General features: G+C 42.9%; 1 protein-coding gene and 2 long non-coding RNA genes across 3 annotated transcripts in view; 2 read left to right on the top strand and 1 right to left on the bottom strand.

Annotated features, from left to right (window-relative positions):
* Positions 1-14538, bottom strand: part of pcxb (pyruvate carboxylase b) — a 471382-nt gene extending 456844 nt beyond the window's left edge. Inside the window, exon 1 of the mRNA XM_015952373.3 lies at positions 13959-14538. Coding sequence (XP_015807859.3) covers positions 13959-13960 — 2 coding nt within the window. The 5' untranslated portion in view covers positions 13961-14538. The remainder of the gene's footprint in view (positions 1-13958) is intronic.
* LOC139062679 (uncharacterized) lies at positions 72-2114 on the top strand. Its single transcript, XR_011516257.1, has 2 exons — positions 72-1136; positions 1866-2114. It is a non-coding gene; the product is annotated as an uncharacterized lncRNA (long non-coding RNA).
* Positions 13200-15610, top strand: LOC129163988 (uncharacterized). The gene is made up of 2 exons (XR_008563790.2): positions 13200-13336; positions 15036-15610. It is a non-coding gene; the product is annotated as an uncharacterized lncRNA (long non-coding RNA).
* The last annotated feature ends 1955 nt before the right edge of the window (positions 15611-17565 follow it).

The following is a 17565-nucleotide window of genomic DNA, read 5'->3' as shown; positions in this document are numbered from 1 at the left end:
AGCTTAAATCACTTTTCTTTCCCATTCTGACATTCAGTTTGGAGTTCAGGAGATTGTCTTGACCAGGACCACACCCCTAAATGCACTAAAGCAACCGCCATGTGATTGGTTGATTAGATAATTGCATTAGAGAGAAGTTGAACAGGCGTTCCTAATAATCCTTTAGGTGAGTGGATGTTGAATGTTAAATGATATCTTCCCTTTCTCTGTTAAAAAGGCACGATGCTCAAACGGGCAGCTTTGAGTCAAATAATGGCTTAAATCCACCACCAGTCCATTTGATAATGAATACCTGACTATTCCGGCCCAAGTTTACCCTTGATACTACCTTTATTGTTAGTCTGATTTCACACCAATGTGTTGTCTTCGATCATCCTTCTCTCTCTCGGTCAGTGACACCTGTTCAAATATCACCATAAACTTTTATATAGCTATTCAGTTATATTTCCAAAAGCAGAGCTTGGAGCCCTTTGTCAAACAAAAAACCAGTCCTTCCAACAGGCCCTTAAAGGTCATACTGGGCTGCAGGAATGTGACCTCTGAAAATGCCCAGTCTAACACAGCATAAACAGGATTTTCTTCTTTTAGTTGAGCAAGTTCTACTTTAAAATTAGAGCTGAAACAACTAATCGATTTAATCGATTATAATCGATTATTAAAATAGTTAACAACTTTTTTAGTCATCGATTAGTTGTTTAATAATCATATTTTACCGCATAAAGTCTATTTTTACCACAATCTGACATCGGTTACAAGCTGTTAAATTTGCCGCCAGTGTGTGGCAGTAATGAGCCACTGATCTACCAGTGGAGCCGTAGAAGAAGAAATGAGCCAATGAGTGCCCTCGGTTTTCATGACGTATCACGTTACTGACGCTCATCTTGCTGTGAGAGATGGCGGAACAAGAGGAAATACGGAAGAAAATAGACGCGACAAAACTTTAGAGAAACCCCGGACAAAAACCTCACGAGTATGGGAGCACTTCAGTCTAGATGCCTTGAAAAGGCAAAATATGCAAAAACCATCTAGCATGGCACGGAAGCACGACGTCCCTAAGTGAACATTTGAGACGAAAACGTGGGGGCTGAGGAAGAGCACCGCGGTCAAGTGAGCCGTCATTTGGAAGAGCCAGCCCGGTAAGTAACAGAAAATAAACAAGCTGGACTTAGTGTTTTAGCTGAGTTCGTTATAGTGGATGTTAAACATGTTTTTTTGCCGCGTCAGTCTACGGTGTTCTACTTCTGATTGACTAGATGCAATCGTGAATCTCCTCCGTGTTGTGAATCATGCGCTTGCCAAATTTAGCACGTCTGTTTATAAGAATGTTCTAGTTAAGAGAAAAACGGCACAAACCCATAACTATGTTCCTCATTCAAAAAAGGACAACTCCGCGGTGAAAAATATACAGACGAGCTGTGTCCAGGTGAATATAACGCGGCATAGTTGTACGCTTTCAATTTTTAAATACAGGAGAAATTCAGAAAAAGTCATTTTTTTACTATTAAAAGGCTGTTTTACTATCTAACGCTGTAAAACGCCTCACAACACATTTTTATCATGTTTCTTAAACAGTATTACACAAAATAATCATTTTTCACATTTTTCTAGCTAATTTAAACACTCCCGACTCAAAGTAAAAACCTCATGAGCTTCTTACTTAGAGCTTTTTAATAGTAAAAAAATTAGACTTTTTTTCTGAATATCTCCTGTTGCGGGCTATTTTGTAGAACGTAACCCTCAAAATAAATGATCACTGTATATTGTTAATTAATTCAAATAATATAATATTGATTTAGTGTTGTAGTGTGTGTGCTGCTTTATTTTATATGTGTACTTATTTCAGTCTATTTGTGTTTCTTATGCAGAAAAAAAACAAGCAACGATGGACAACTACATGGGGAAAGAGACACTCACCCCCCAGCAATTCATACCACTTACAAACTCTATTCTAAACATGCTGGTAAAAGACATGAGGCCACTATGCATGGTGGAAGGAGCAGGCTTCCAGCTAATGCTAAAAAATTATTCTGGACTGATATTTTGCACTGTTTAGCTCATTTTATACTGCTGACTGTGTTCATGTGCAATAAAATAGATTGCAGTCAACTGCACAATTCTCTTATGTTTTTTTTTTCTTAACTGAAATGCATCCATCACTTGTATAGGTTAAATAGCTAAACAATAACAAACCGATTAATCGATTAATCGAAAAAATAATCGACAGATTAATCGATTATGAAAATAATCGTTAGTTGCAGCCCTATTTAAAATCAACCTTTTTTCAGTTCCATTCCATTTAAATCAGCTTATTTCTATAGAGCCTAATCCCGATGAGTTGTCTCAAGGAACAAAGTATACAAACCAGTTGAGTTCAGTTCATTAGTCCCATTACTTAAATATCCTATATAAGGAACCCAGCAGATTGCATCGAGTCACTGACTAGTTGTGTCAGAGTCTTTACAGCAATCTCCTTTTGTCTTAAAGAATCACTCATGTTGCAGACGTAAGCATCAGCAGACGCTTTTTGATTTAACATGCTAGCTTAGCTACTGAGTTGTCATCTTTAAGACAAGAGGAAAGTCTTAAAGGAGTCGTTCAACAGATCTGAAAAATATCAGCCCTTTACAGACCACCAGCCCGAATTAGCTAGGCTATCAGGTTAGAGGAATCAGAACTGACCCAGACCACATCCCACTTTTGTTTTTCCCTTTCAGCTGAAACCAAAGCAGGAACACTGCAGTGGGCCGAGTCAAAGTTTTCTATCCTTATGTTTGTATATATCAGATTATTTCTAATTAACTTCAGAAATTCAGACGTGGACAAAAGTGTTTGTAGCCTTCAGTCAATAAAAGAGAAATTCACAATGGCCCACTCTCCCCCTCACCGTTTGCCATCTTTATCGAACCACTAGCAGCAGCAATTAGGCAAACAACAGGTATTAAAGGCATTAAATGTAAGATAATAGAACATAAGATCAGTCTTTATGCAGATGATGTTTTACTCTTTCTCCGGAATTCTCAATCCTCTCTCTCCCAAGCAATAGAACTGATACTCTTTTTCAAAAGTTTCAGATTACTTTATAAACTAGTTAAAATCCACAGTTCTACCAATTAATTTCTCTTTTGTCAATTTACTTAATACACAATTGGAGTCAGGGAATATCACATACCTGGGCTGGGAATTAATGTCTCTCCCAAGTTAGCAGATCTAACCAAACTAAACTACATCCCACTTTTAAAGAAAGTGGAAGATGATCTTGCAAGATGGAAATCCTTACCGATATCACTCATGGGGAGGGTTGCTACAGTTAAAATGAGGGTCTTACCCAAAATAAATTACTTATTTTCAATGATCCCAAACAAACCACCAGCTGACTGGTTTAGATCTCTGGACTCCTCAATTACTAAATTCCTTTGGCAGGATAAACCTCCACAAATTAGCTTAAAAACGCTTCAGAAGACCAAAGACAAAGGAGGACTGGATCTACCCAACTTTTATTATTATTTCTTAGCCAACAGGCTGCAATATATACTAAGATGGTTGCAAGATAACCCACTAGATGAGTCTTGGTTAAGATATGGAACAGACACTTTGCAATACGATAGAGCTTTCAGACTTACCATTTATTAGCTCAAGCATAAGAAAACATGAAGGCTTCAAAAGTATTAGTATCAGCACCTCTCTGACAGCATGGTGGGAGTATCTAAAAATGACAAGAGTCTTCACTAATGCCATGCAGACGCACACCTATATGGAATAATCCTGATAATTTGCAAAATAACAAAATGATGAACCTTCCGGACTGGAAAAGTAAAGGAACCCTATACCTGGAACACATATATGAAGGATTGGACTTCATCCCATTTTAAAGAATAGTCTCCCATTTTGGAATAGATAAGAATAGCTTTTTAGAAAATCACCAAATTTTATCTGTAATCAAACAAAAATTTAAGCTCAATAAAATAGAATTACAAACACCACCAAGGGTATTAGACTTCTATAATCTCAAACCCCCCCCCCCCCCCCCCCAAAAAAAAAAACTACTGTCTAAAGTATATAAGACACTGTCCAAAATAGACGATAGAATAGCAATCCCTATTGAAAAATGGGAGGTGGATCAATCAGTCAGCTTTGACCAGAACTTCTGGTCCCAGACTTGTTTAAAAACTTTGAAAATGATCAGACACCCCAATTTACAATTAGTTCAGTACAAAATTCTACACAGAGTACACTATACAGGTCATCGGATGTTCAAGATGGGGTTTGTGTCGTCTGACACCTGTACACACTGCACAAACAACGTTCCTGACAATTACATTCATGCACTGTGGTCCTGTCCACCTGTCCAGGAATTTTGGGGTAGAGTATGTGAAGACCTGTCAAAGGGTCTGAAATGTCATATCCCAACCACCGCCTCTCTTTGTTTACTGAGAAACCTGGACGATGTCCCGATTGAAAAATCTTTGGTTCATGTGGTTCTGACTGCCATATGCATCGCTAAGAAAACTATCCTCTTGAATTGGAAAAATAGAAATACTCTTTGCATCAACCAGTATCTTGCTGGGCTCCTTTGATCGGTTCCATCACATAGCGATGATGGGGCACTATGGATATTGTCCTGCGGGATGATGTAGGTGTGGGGGTGGAGGGTCTGAGTTTGAAGTATCCGGACGTTCCCTGGAGGTGGGTTCACTGGGGGTGTCTGGGACTGGGGGGCTGCTGCCCCCCATCTGGAGGTGCTTGGGTTGCCTCGGGGGGTGAACTACTGGCGGTTGTGAGTGGGGCCCCTTGGGAGTCTTGGCGGTGGCCATGGGTCACTGCCTGGCAGCTGCATTGCCCTTGAGCAGGTCTGGGTGGGGGCCTGGGGGCTCAGGGTGTGGGGGTGGCCGGCCCCTGTGGGGATCTGGGCGGGGCCTTGGGGGTCGGGTCCTGACATGTATGCTGCCGGGAAGAAGGCGGGAACATGCGGCAGTGTCTGGCCCTGGCTCAGGGGGCTCAGGTAGACCTTGGCTCCTCTGCTGTCCCATCACGTGGGAGGGGGATGTCCAGGAGGTGGAGGACCCAACCGTACCTGGAAGTCCTATGTCTTATATATTCTGGAAGTTGTGCAAATGCAGGGATTGGAGTAGATATTATGTTGGAGTGGAGCTGGGTTGGTGCCCTCGGACTCTGTGAGGCTCTGTGATGCTGCTGCTTTGGGCCCTGGCAAGATGGGCTGGGGTCTTCATGCCCTGGGTGGCATTTTAGCAACAGAGGTGCCTTTTGGGGCCAGTGGGGGAGCTGGCTCCCTGGAGGGCTTAGTCCAACCAGCCATTCATCCCCATCCCCACACACATTTTTCTCCTCCTGCTCCCTCACATCATCACACAAACATGCACATGGGACCACAGAGGGTGGACAAGTCAGGGGTGCGGGTATGACCCCCATTTCCGCATTCCTGTGGCAACCTGCCCCCCAATTTTATTTGCACCTTAAACACTTCCACCAACAACATTCCACGCAAACACACACTTAGGGCCTTGGGAGTGAGCACATTCAACGGCATTTGGCAGGGGGCTTTTTCAGCCTCATCCCAAGTGCCAGTGCCCACTTCCAATTTTAAACTGTACTTAGACACTGAGGGCTGTGGGTGCAATTGGGGTGGTGTGGTGGCATCAGCTGGCACAGGCCAGACAATGCCCGCACTGCCCACTCACTACACCCATGGAATACACCTCATCAACAAGCAATAACACTATATTGGAGCAGGCGGAGGGAGACTGTCGCTTGGCATCCCAGGGCTGGAGGCTAGGAGGGAGATCTGGCCGTCTGGTTGGGGTCTGGGGTGGTGGGTTGCTTTGCTCAGCATTGGGCGGGGGAGCCTGCTCATCAGCACCCCAGCAGAAAGGGTCGAACTCTGGGAACCGGTAATGGTTGTACCCCTTGTGCAGCAGTGCCGGGACCAGAGTGAATGGGTGTATATGGGGAGCATGAGTGGGTGTCCGGCGTGCATTTTTAAGTCTTTGGTTGTATGTGTATGTGTGAGCATGAGGGAGGGAGTGTATGACTGTGTCTGTGTATGACTGTATACGTCAGGTGGGGCCTTTGACTCCTCCCCTCTCCTGGGACTTCTTTTGATGCTATACATCTTCGTCTCCCCTCCCCTTGCCACACCTGGTGTGGAGTGCAGTGCCTTGGTCTGCCTGAGTTTTCGTGGCTCACCCGGTCAGGGGGTTTAAGATTTTTGGCGTCTGTCTGATCAATCCCAGTGGCTGCCTTGTAGGATCTGGGTCCCTGGACTCTGCTGGGTCCACGGCAGAGGTGGTCGCCCCTGGGTTCCGGGCTCGGCCGGCTGGGGGGTGAGAGGCTGCGGGCAGGCCTGTGGGCTTGCCGCTGATATCTCCCGGGACTCTGCCGGCTGCTGGTTGTGGCCCCCCCGGGGCAATCCTCTGCGCCTCTCGAGAGGGGCAGGGGCTTTTCTGGTCGCAGTCTCCCTGGAGTCCCTGTGCTCTGGGGCAGCTCCTGCATCTCTGGGACTTGGAGGGGGCAGATCTGTGGCCCCTCACACTCTCTATTGGACGCTCCTATGGAGAAACTTTATATATAAAAGCGAGTATACACGCACACAGGTGCTCACATGGTGCTCTCATAAGTATGGACTTGGGCACGTTCAACACATGTCTTAAGGCTATGGTGGGCACTTAATGCACTGTGATTTATTATCATGTGATTGTTCAGTTAAACAATGTTGAATTCATATTTCTTCATCAAGTTGACGCAGCGATAGCTTGCTCCTGTTGTATTGTTGTGTGTCCCTTTTCTGCAGGTCTAGAAGCAGACTCTTGTTCATCATTGATTGTTTATTTTTGTGTTTTACAGACAGATAGAAAGACAGACAGATAGATTAGAAAAACGTTAAGAGGCATGAAAAAAAGTTTACTCTATTTTCTTTTCCAAATTTGCTATAACAGCTTTAATATGCAGTAGAATTCCATAATTTCAGGCCTATTTAGGAAAAGCAAACAAATAGAAATTAAAAATAAGTCCGCTGAAGAAAAATTGAACAGTTTATATCAGAATGATGTCTTAATGATGTCTGGCATATAAAAAATAGATCAGAAGAAAATAAACCAAAGACATTTTGAGCTGAATGTGCAGAATGAGATTCACACGCCAGTGTCAACAATTTTCTGGAAAAAGGTTCAATGGTAAAACAAGGAATTCAGAACATGAACAATAAAATAAACAAAAATTTTTAAAAAGAACTATTTCCAGATTTGATACGGCTAAAGACTTAGCCCGAGCTTAGCACCAAATGTGTGCCATAATAGACTCGTTTCCCCAGTGACCTCAGCAGCACGTCCCGTCCCACGGGGAGCGTTTCCCATGTGCTGAGGATGCGTTTAACCCAGCTGGCCTCATGAGATCACAAACAGGAGAACGGCAAGATCACACGTGATTTTGCCAGTTCTTGTCATAACAACCAGGGAGAAAAGCAGCAGTAAGCATCCAAACGGTCTGGTTTGTTTTCTGTTCTTTTACGTCGTCCACAGAGGTGTCACAGGTAATGATGTATTCTCTAACAGAAAATCAGCACGAGTCTTATTTTGAAAGTTTACAGACATTTCGAAATGCTCCCGTGTTGCATTTCCTGTCTGGCCTGATCTGAACTGGTTAGCTTAACGCGTTCTGGAACACAGACTTGAAACACTGGGACACTAACCACCGACTAGAACAGTAGCTGTGTATCATGCTGTCAGAGATCCGGCGGAAAGCTGGGCAGGACTTTTATACCCGTCATAACTGATAGAGTTAGTGCGATATTCAGCAATACTCCAAGTCTTATAATACTGTGCAGGAGTAAAGTAAACATCATGCTAAGACCCTTCAGCTGGAAACCTGATGAAGAATCGTAGAGACAAGGTTCTTTTCTGGTTTCTAGAGATCTTTCTTCATCAACACTGAAAACACCACCTTATTAACTGAAACACACACTCTCCCTCACCCCAACAACCACCTTCTGAAACACATCACTATCATCAGCTGGATTAAATAATGCACAAAAGGGATTAATGACCTTTCCCTCTCCAGTGAGCAGCACAAAGATGCAAACAATTCCCTCAACCCAATCCTCCTCAGCAACCTTCATGAGATAGCAGAGCAAGTTCCTGTCAACTATGTGACTGCAGCTGCAGAAGTCAGACATAAATGTGTGTGAAAAGTTCCCGGAGCTTCAGCTTAAAGGCCTCTGGTTCACACATTAACTCCAGAAGGCAAAGTTCTGGAGATCAATGGTGGCACACACACACACACACACACTCAGCCAGTCGTGCAGCTTCACCTTTGCCCTAATTGGCTAATTGTGGAGCAAACACAAACATCTGGTTATCATCCAGCATTTGTACAAACCAACCTTTTAGTCCCTCACGGAGCAGTGACTGATTCACCAAATGTACTCGGTGTGTTTTGATCTGATCCTCGTAGGTACGATATGATAGGATAGGAGACAGAGAAGAGGACAGGATGATGATAAACCTACGCCTAATCCTAAAACAGACCTGAACTCTGAAATATGAGCAATTTGGCAGTCAGCGTGCAAAGAAAACCTCGAGAAATCATCATGTTTCACTACCCGAGAGTCTTTCTGACTCGTCTGAAGTGAAAACGTTTGCATTTGGATTCACTTTCTCAAAATAAAATAAACAAAAAGACACCTCTTAAGTCTGCTTTGACCTCACGTCCCGATACGAGGTCACCAGCACTGTAACATCTATCCTGCTCACTCTGTCAAACACTAGCTCTCGGAGACAGCTGTAAACACAAGTTCAGCAGGAGGTCTTCATCTCAGTGTCTCTATATCCTAAATGTCTGACGCAAGAACACAGATTCATCTTTTGGGTTATTTAGAGACTTGGTGCTTTAGTCTAAAGCCTCCTTTCCACCGGACGTGAAACGTATAACGAAATAGAGGCGTATTAACCGCGAAGTCCCTTCCGACCGGGAGCAAAAGCATTCCCTACAGTTGATCCTGTAAGGTCACAAAATCCTGGGATCTTTTCAACATCACATGTAATTTGGGAAGTCCACAAAGACAGCTGCTTGTATCTGTGGTTTATTTTCTGTTCCGTTCACATCGGCTATGGGGGTTTCACAGGAAATAGTGTCGCTTATCGGCACGTGACTTTTATTTTGAAAGTTTTCGGATGTTTTACACTGCTTTGGTGTTTGACTTCCTGTCTGGCCCAATCTAAAGTGCGGAGTTTGACGTGTTACGTAAGCGAAGCACATAAACAGACTCGAAACATTGTCATGGCATCCCTTCACTTCTAGGAAACATCCAAATCATCACACTTTGCTGTTGGTAGAAAGGAACCCGTCCGCTTTGGCGCCATTTCGCCACACTTTCACATCCGGTGGAAAGAAGGCTCAACTAAACACCAACGCAAATATCAAGTGTTACAGAAAATCTATGAAATGATCATCATCAATTTACTGCTTCAAAAAAAAAGGTTCAAAGATATTTTTAACAATTTTTTTATTACTATCAAGAAATCAATTAAGTGCTAAAGTGGCTTTTTTTAAAGTGAGCTTGTTGCCGGTGTCGGTGCAGGATCGGCTCGGGGTCCTTCGACTGCCGATGACGTCAAAGTAGTTGATTGGCTGAACATGAAGCTTACGGAAGTGACGTTATCACACTATGATTGTGATTGCTCTGAACACATTTGCGGTCGTAGTCTTAGCGGTTGTAGTCCTGAAGTCCAAAAATCAACACTTTTTGGAGAAAATGTGTTTGAATTTCTAAAGGAAATGTAAAATATAAGCAAATGATAAACGGTGACCCTCAAAAGCTCTTGATGTTGATGAAATGGGGCAAAATAAAATATAAGAACCTTATTGAAAGACACCAAGCAATATTTTGAGTCAAAGAATGTATTTAGATAACAACGAAGGAAATATACGGACGAGCTCCACATGAATACAAACAGATGTGGCTTCACATATAAGAACTGTTGTGTTTTGTGTCAGTCCGATGTTGGTTTTATGCAGTTTCACATTCTTTACAAAACAAAGATAATATGGTGTTTTATTAACAAATTACAACTATAAAGAAAACATTTAGGTGTTAACAAACAAGAATTTATTAACAAAACTGCTGATGTCTTTCCAAAACGTGTGTGTGAAAGCCGAGTAGATATGCAGTCATGTGACGTCATCGGAAGTCGAAGGACCCCGAGCCGATCCTGTACCGACACTGTCCAATATTATAAAACTTAGATAATAATCAGTTTTATTTTATGATGTGTTTATATTACACTAATACAGAAATAAAACTGGCCCTCACCACCAGTAGATCCTCCACCAGGGGGCAGCAGACATGTATAGGACTGGACACGGCAGGTTTCTAGTATGAAAGTGCTAATCCTGATGCACCATCGGGCTGCTCGAAGGCCAGAAAGGGTTTGACGCTACTTAGCAACAACAGGTTAGGCGTGTGTCTCAAGTGTGTGTGTGTGTGGGGGGGGGGGGCATAAATGTTCATTAATTTGTTACAATCACATTCATGTAAAACCAAACCGTTCCTAAAAAAGTCAGTATTTAATAAACGTGAAGGTTACAGGTGGACTCATTACAGATGTCTTTCATCTGGTAATGTGAACCAAGCTGAGGAATGCAGAGCAGGTCAGATAGTAAAGTAAGTAAAAACAACTGAAATACATCCGATTGTCTTGAATCTTCTTAGTATGAAACAGGGATGAGCCCCCGGATAAAGCATTTTTGACGAGTACGAGCATGAAACGAGTAAAACTCGTAAATATCTGTAATCGTGCTGAAGGAAAATCCTCATTGGGTAACTGACTGTCTTCCCGCTCTGTGATTGGCCAGTCAAATAGAGCGCCCGCCCCTCCCTACACACAAAACTGCAGCGGGAGCTCACAGCTCAGTCCGCATCCGGTCCATCCACGCACGCACACACACACACACACACACACACACACACACACACACACACACACACACACACACACACACACACACTAACGGATCTCTGTGCTTGCTTCACTGTTCACGTTTCTTCAGTACTCCCCATGTTTTCTTCAGTTTGCTTCTTTTTAAAGTTACTTTAAAGTTATTTAAAGTTACTTTTTCCGTAACATACGTGGTACATTTGACAAGACAGAACTGAAAACGGCTCGTGCTGCGTCAGTCACTGCCTCCACTCTGGTCGGGTTTTTTTTTTCCCCTCTCACTCTTTCCTCTTACTCAGGATCCACTCCCTCTTTCCTATTCACTCGCGCTCTTTCTTTACATTTTTTTATCACAATTGTCTATTTTTTGCTAATTTTAAATATATTTTAATCATTTTCTAATTTTTTTTCCTATTTTACATGTTTTGTTTTTGTGAAGCGCCCCGTGATTTTTATCTTGAGAGGCGCTATAGAAAATCTCTCTCTCTCTCTCTCTCTCTCTCTCTCTCTCTCTCTCTCTCTCTCTCTCTCTCTCTCTCTCTCTCTCTCTCTCTCTCTCTCTCTCTCTCTCTCTCTCTCTCTCTCTCTCTCTCTCTCTCTCTCTCTCTCTCTCTCTCTCTCTCTCTCTCTCTCTCTCTCTCTCTCTCTCTCTCTCTCTCTCTCTCTCTCTCTCTCTCTCTCTCTCTCTCTCTCTCTCTCTCTCTCTCTCTCTCTCTCTCTCTCTCTCTCTCTCTCTCTCTCTCTCTCTCTAAATATTAATGTTCTGATTTTATTGAAAAACTTGTTCTATAATAGTGTCTTTACTATTGTGATCAAAAACATTTAATCTCAACTCTGAGGCTGCTCTGTAAATAAACAATACACATAGCAACTTCTGATCAGACTTAAAATAACGTATTGATGTAAACCACACCCACTTCCGGTTAAACTACACCCACTTCCGGGTTAGGCCACACCCACTCCGAGTACAGATACAGATCATTTAGATGGTTGAACAGATACAGATAGTGGCGTACTCGCTAATCCCTAGTATGAAACATGCGCTCTTTGGTGTAGGTGTTCTTCCAGCTAGCTTATAGCAACACGGTTAGTAAACAAACGCTGGCGGGAGTGAAGAAGACGTAGTTAAAACAGGATATGCACAACGGCCAAAGGAAGGGACAACAACTATGCTGCATTTGGTACGTACTGCACTGTTTGATGGCGTTATACGTGGTCCTTTGTGGCGACGCGATTATCAGACTGCTTCACTGCTTCACTGTCTCCACTTCCGAAAGGGGGCGTGTCCAACCGGTCACAGCTCGACTGAGCTGTTAACATGTAGAGGAGTTGGTTTCCAACCTCGATTCAGTTTGACTTCAGCCAGACTAACGCGTTTACACCAAACTAAGGCAATACTTTGGTTTTCTGACACTGCACGCAAATGCACTGGTGTCACTGAGTTCAGTCAGCAGCTGAGTCAACAAGAAGCTCCGCCTCCTGCTGCTAAACACTCTCACTTTGTGTAAAAACCTTTTACAAATGACCCAACTCTAGTTTCTCATACTTGTTACTGGATTTGTTTTCCACCTTTATGAGCTTCAGAGTTTTATTCGTCTTCAGACCTTCGACAAATGCATTTGGAAGGTTTCAGGACAGTTTCCTGCAAGTTATGGTTTAAATATGGACTCTGACCTGTTTGTAATCCCAAAGAAATAAAGATATTCCAGTTTTTCTGTTAAATGATTCCGTCTAGAACAAAAATATCCATTTTTCTTACAACACTTGCATTGAAATCTTGTAGGACGGTTGGTTTCCTTTTTTAGGATAAGCAGTTAACACATAAGAAAGTATTTGTCTGTTATTGAATAAAAACACACAAATGCAGGTTTTTAATCTTTGTTAAACACTTTTACTCTGAATTTACTCATGACATAAACTCAGTGAGGCACTACCCTCAGAAATATGATCCAGGTTTTAATTTTGACTGAAAATTAGTACAGAGATGAAACTATTTTATTGTGTTTGTTTACTCGGATCCCTCTCTGCCCCCAGGTAGTTCTGGTTCTGGCTCAGAAACCAACAGGAAGAGTTGGAAACGTTAGGAAGCTGCACGCACCACACCTACCTCCTCCCCCAGCCTGTCTGACTGGCACCTGCCACATTTGTTTAAAACTCACATTTATTCCAGACTTTTCTTCCTAGGGAGCTTCTGACCTTTCGTTCCTCGGCTGATGGGACTAGTAGTGTTGGCTCAGGAGCTGCACACCTAATGTGTGTTTGGAATTTAAACAGCTCATATCCAGGACAACTTTTGTGTAAAGTCTTGTCCTGTCTGATTCTGTTCACTGTCCATGGTTTTTTGGGAGTTGGTGTTTTTGTGAACAGGGATGTGACGTCACGTGAGATGAGTAAGTCGTTATCTTCTATTGTAATTTTTTTTAGTTCTTTTGCCAGTTCTATGCCATTTTCTATGCTATTCGTCTGAGAGCTCCTGCGCCGGTGTCTCCGCACCTACGCGGAAGTATAAATCAGGCTCAAGTCAAAACTGGTCTCCATTTCTCCAAGCTGAGGTTGTTCACAGCTCCATCTGGAAGCAGGTTAAATTGTAAAGATCCATAAACTGTCCACAGAAACGCCTGAAACAACTGACTAGCTCTTTGGCATGCGGTGACGTAACCTCCGCACAGTTGCAATCACAAAGCTCATTTAAATTCCTCACGTTCCATGTTCTAAACGTAAAAATGCAACTTTTAACGCTGACAAGTTTGACTTCCGGCCCTTTCTAACGATTTGCAAAACAAATAATCAATAAACCCGCCTTTAAGGAGAAGTTTTAAAACGTGTAAATAACTTAAGCTGATCTCGCTTTTTCCTGGTGCACAGTCACAAGTTTGTGCAACAGCCGAGGTGTTGCAGCATTTGTCACCACGTTGACAGCCTTCAGGAGGAACGCTCTTCCTTTAAGACCGTTGCCACACAGCACAAAGTGACTCCTCATTCATAAAAACACACAGTCACGTTAGTACTCACATGCTGCTGCAGGTTAAAGGATGTCAATCCGCTGCCAAGGAACCGGACCGAGCAAACAAGTCACGCCGTGTTTGTGGGTTTGCTGCTGCTCCTGCTAACCGGACTCACATTTACAAACACGCTGCTGGTAGGAGGGAAGGAGGTGTACTTGTGTACATAAACTCTCACGCACAGGTACACGGGTACTCATAAACACAAGGAGTCAGATCAGGACGGTCGAGCAGGAGCTGAAAGCGTCGACTCCCACACTGTCACCCAGACTTTAGCGCTCCCGCTCCTCCCTCATGAGTAGTAACAGAGCTAGGACTCTGGAGCTAGTGGCTAACTGTCTAGTGAGGCTAACTGAGCTAGCAGCTGGCACCGTTCGTCTCCGTGTGGCGGATATAGCAGTCTGCTCCTGCGCCTGCCTTCTATTTAATCTCTCTGCTCCTCTCTAAGCTTTCATCACTCGCTCTCAGGTGACGCAACTGGCCACACCTCCTCGGCTGCTCTCAGCCAATCAGACGGCAGAAACTGGCAGCACGCGGAGAGGGGGAGCCTTAAAAGGGCCCAAACAAACACGTTAATTAAGTTATTAATCAATAATTAATCAATTAATAAATGTAACCAGGCCATACTCTGTGGCGTTTGAGAACAAGTCCAGTGACAATGTAATGATTTATTTTTCATTGAAAAACTTTTATTTAATTATAATTTCTGGTTATAATCTGTTACTTTGAATTTTTCATGCTGGCTGAACATGAAACCCGTCTCCTACACCTATCTCCTGCAACAGTCTCAGATGGAAAATAGATAATGAAACACTAGGATCTGAAAAGCCAGATCTACCTCGCAGTGCCACTCAAGATTCATGGACCCATCGTTGACTTGTGACGGGGAAGGCTGTTGTTGGTTTGGCCTCCAGGAAAGAGCAGTGAACATCTCAGCCAGTGGAACGGCATCTCAGCTAATGCTAACGGTTTAACTATTCCCTGCTGCTTTTCTTTAAACTGAACAGAACCAGTATACTGCAGGTTATGTTTTGTTTTACATTTTTCTATAAAAAAAACAAAGAAACTCTTATTTCATCTATTACAGGTCAGCATGCACTGTGCTGCACATCTGCCTCTGTGCTGGTAAAGTTGTGGGTCTGCAGGATGAGCGCGAGGAAGATGTGTGTGGAGGAGGTCAGCGGTGCTCTGTCTTTCAGGAGGTACCAGCAGACCACCACTACTGTTAACGGCAAGTCATTCACAGAGATGTAACAGCCGTCGTCTGAGCCAGCCCAGCAGGCCCTGTAGATGGACGATGGAGTGGACAGTGAGAGGAAGCGCCCCAAAGCTCTCTCTGCAGACCGTCCTGTATGATGTTCCTCTGGCCAGAAACGACCAGCCACGGGTCTGCTCTAGCCCTCCATCCACGTCTGGATCCTCCTGTAGCAGATCCAGCTGCATTGTTAAAGACTTCCTGCTCACTCAGTTTAAATAAATGATCCAGGAAGAGTCACTCAGGTTAATCCTGCTTTAACAGTACATAACTGGTCCATACTGGTTCTGATCTGTAAATAAGTGTAACGTATTATAAATAATCTTGTCTCCTTACCATCTTTTCATTTTCTGTTCATGTAACATGTTCAAAAACATCTGTAATAATAAAACTGGTGGTAAAATCAATGACCAGAAAGAGTTATCAGTTAGTATTTGTTTTAATAAACATGTTCAAATATCAAACAGCTAAATAACATTAACATGATGACAGTAGAAGGCCTCTCTCCCAGTAGGACCACCAGGTAAAGCCTCTCCTGACCCTGGACACCTGCAGTCCTACAGAGAAAATCAGACCACAGGTGACAAAAAGGCAATAAACACTTTTTTACATTTATCCACATGAGAAGATAAAAATTATATTCTTTACACAAACACGTTTTACTTCATTATAACGTGTCAGCTGTAAATCCCCGAATGTAAAACTACTTTTCATAGCAGAACTTCTGTGGTTGTGTGTGAATAGCTTCACTCTTCACCTCTAAGCTCAATAAAAATGCTTCTGTGCTCCGTTGTCCTTAAAACAAATGACAAGTTTAATTCGCTACACACACACACACACACACACGGGAATAACTGGGAACCGCGATACAAACTCGTTCTGGCTGATTTCTGCCTAAAAAGTAATTTAAAGAACAAATATACAAACGAAAAATGTCTATAAACTGAACCGCTTTAAGCTTTTAAGGTTTCTACGGCTAGTTTTTAACAAACTTACGTTTAAAACTTCGTAGCTCTCCCCATTTTCTCTGCCTGTTGAAAATCCACAGCCGGCGCGCAAAGCATGCTGGGATAGCCTTGTTCTGTGAGGATACAACAGACCCGTCCTCGAAATGTGGGCGGAGCGAGGACGTGTTTGAGGACGTGAGAATGAGTATTCTTGGAATTCGGACAGTACTCGTCGCTGCGCTGTGACGTCATCGCACTCTTACAAGCATCTTTCCCGTGGATTCGGACACACCCTTAGACCCGCTCCCATGTATTTTAGACCAGATTTTTATGGTTATATGTTACAAAGCCGCCAACATTTTTCAACAAGTGGGCATCATTTCATTCATTCCCAACAACAGTTTGATGGATCTTTCCAGAAATTAATTGTAAAAACTACACATTGTCTCTTTAAGCTAAGGTTGGTAAGCTAGCTAACATACCGCTCTCTGTGAGCCCCGCCTAGCTCCTGCTTCGTCTGATAACTGAACTGACCTCGAACTAGTTGAAGGATTGCTAAAGCTTGCAAAAACAATTTCAGGCTTTGCTTTTCCCTTTGTTAAGTACTGGTGTCGCTCACTGTTTACATGTTTTTGCCACCCAGTAAGGTGGAACCACGTGATCAGGTGACCTAGGTGCAAAGGGTCAATACATTTACATATATAGGATGGCTTGCCAGGCTAATTCCAAAAGGCTGAATGAATGAAATCCTATTGTCTTGTGCAAAGGTTGGAGTTCAGCGTTTGTGATTGGCATGCCTCTCAGCTACTAACATACCACAGTTGTGCTCATGTATGTGAATCTGACTGAGTAATTGACACTTTAAAGAGCAAGTCACATCAAAATCAACTTATTTTAGCTGATAACTACTATAAATGAGTGTCTAGTAGTGTTGTAGACATGTCTAGTTATTATTTTTGCATTTTGATGTGTTTTCTTTGAAAACCAAATTCTGTCTACAAACGTCAGTCCAGTGCCATCTTCAGCTCAAAAGTATAGAACACGTTTATTTTGAGTCAGTTTCAGCCAATGGCTAACGAGAACAATGCTACGTATTTCAGAAAAGTGCTACGTAGCACCTCTGTGGCTGTAGGTTGTAAAAGCACTGCGGTGTAGCAGTCGGGGCTCGTAAGTGATTTGTGCTGTAGTTAGCATTAGCATTGTGTCAGAGTCCCAGCAAAACTTCTAGTATTAAAATTATTTAGTTCGAGTAGCTTGGCTCTTAGATTTTGTAGTTTAGTATTTTTTACATCAGACTCTTTCACCAACTTGGTGGAGTTTGAACCGGTTATGCTGGTTTGAAGAGCATTTCACAAATTAGTCCAAGCCGTTCCAGTAATTAGCAGGATCCCGCCGACTACCGCTTCCCTAAAACG

The sequence above is a fragment of the Nothobranchius furzeri genome, chromosome 14, assembly GCF_043380555.1.
Source record: "Nothobranchius furzeri strain GRZ-AD chromosome 14, NfurGRZ-RIMD1, whole genome shotgun sequence".
Taxonomy (NCBI): domain Eukaryota; kingdom Metazoa; phylum Chordata; class Actinopteri; order Cyprinodontiformes; family Nothobranchiidae; genus Nothobranchius; species Nothobranchius furzeri.
The sequence above is the reverse complement of the archived record's forward strand: the minus strand, read 5'-3'. Positions and strand labels throughout refer to the sequence as shown.